This window comes from Priapulus caudatus, unplaced genomic scaffold (genome assembly GCF_000485595.1).
Source record: "Priapulus caudatus unplaced genomic scaffold, Priapulus_caudatus-5.0.1 Scaffold341, whole genome shotgun sequence".
Taxonomy (NCBI): domain Eukaryota; kingdom Metazoa; phylum Priapulida; class Priapulimorpha; order Priapulimorphida; family Priapulidae; genus Priapulus; species Priapulus caudatus.
The window spans coordinates 115313-116663 of record NW_014577402.1 but is presented as its reverse complement, the minus strand read 5'-3'; the positions used below and the strand labels follow the sequence as shown (position 1 = coordinate 116663).

At 50.1% G+C, this 1351-nt stretch overlaps 1 protein-coding gene across 1 annotated transcript in view; it reads right to left on the bottom strand.

Moving 5' to 3' along the window:
• The window catches only part of LOC106809270 (formin-binding protein 1-like), an 81183-nt gene that overhangs the window by 47462 nt on the left and 32370 nt on the right, over positions 1 to 1351 (bottom strand). The window contains exon 3 of the mRNA XM_014812282.1: positions 992 to 1039. Coding sequence (XP_014667768.1) covers positions 992 to 1039 — 48 coding nt within the window. The remainder of the gene's footprint in view (positions 1 to 991; positions 1040 to 1351) is intronic.

Genomic DNA, 1351 nt, shown 5'->3' with positions numbered 1-1351 from the left:
TCTCTCTTTCTCTCTCTCCCACACACACACGTGTACACACGCTAGGTGCGGTTAGCCTGCTTTCTTCTGTAGTTAGTAGAGGAGTGGGGAATTCCACGCGTCCGCGCTGCGTGCGTTAGTTCCACGGCCTCGCGTTTCTAGAGCACCGCCGAGATCAAAACTCGGTCGACGATGAGACACGCTGCAGCATCGCATCTCAGATCAATTGAGACGACTTGAGACGCGGAGGATCGCGTCTCAGATTGATATCTATAGAGACGAGTTGAGACGCGGAGAGTATCGCGTCTCAATTCGATTGAGGCACGTTGAGACGCGGGAATCATCGCGCTATCGCTACAGGTTGGATAAGTCTGTCCCTCAAATACATCTGCGTGAAATCTCGAGGTCCGAGAAAACCAGACGTAAGAGGCACGCTAGAGATCGCTAAGGAGTAACAGTACCAGCACGATGCAGGATGTACTTGTGTTGTTACCCATGATATCGGTCAGCAAATTGCTTATCACTACCGGATAGGTTTCAGCTTTCTTAAAGAGCAATATTGACAGCGCACAAAGATGACGGATAGAGCTCATAGCTCATAGCTCTTTACCACAGCTTCCAGCCGCCCACTCCCCACTCACCCCCCCCCCCCCCCCCCCCCCCCCGCCTCTCATTCGACCACGAGAAGTTGTTACCTGGCCACCGTTTACGCTCCACATACAACTCAAGATTTGGGGCAACCTTTCAATTGAGGAAATCGCTGAGCTGAATACTTAAAACTAACTAACGTGGCTGTCTTGACAACGTGTCGCTATTGCAGCGGTGGGTTTTAGACTATCCCCGTGAAGCCGTTACTAGCATCAACCTCCTGGGCTCAGCCATAGGAACCTTTGGCATCAGTCCAGCTGCGGGCGACAGTCTCTACTCTCTAGCCAATTAACGCTTTTACACAAGGACAAAACAACACGACGAATGCGAAGGATATTGCTAAACGATGAGGAACAGTACTCACTGTTTTTCGTCGGCTTTCTTCTTCGGTAGATACGATTTCACCAATTTCCTGCAAACAACGAGAAACGAGGCCGTCATTATGATGTCATTATTACGGGGGAGGGGAAGGTTTTTCTACGGGGGTGCTATGACAACAAAACGTTTTTTGATCGGAAGGCTGTTACAATGTAATGCTTTCTTGCTCACGGATGCTCTAACAATGCAACGTTCTCGGAGGCTCTTACAACGGCACGATGATTTTTCTCGGGGGTTGTTATAATGGACCGCCTGTGTTTGTTCGTGTGCATGCGTGCGCGTGTGCGTGAGTTGTGTGTGTGTGTGTGTGTGTGTGTGTGTGTGTGTGTGTGTGTGTGTGTGTGTG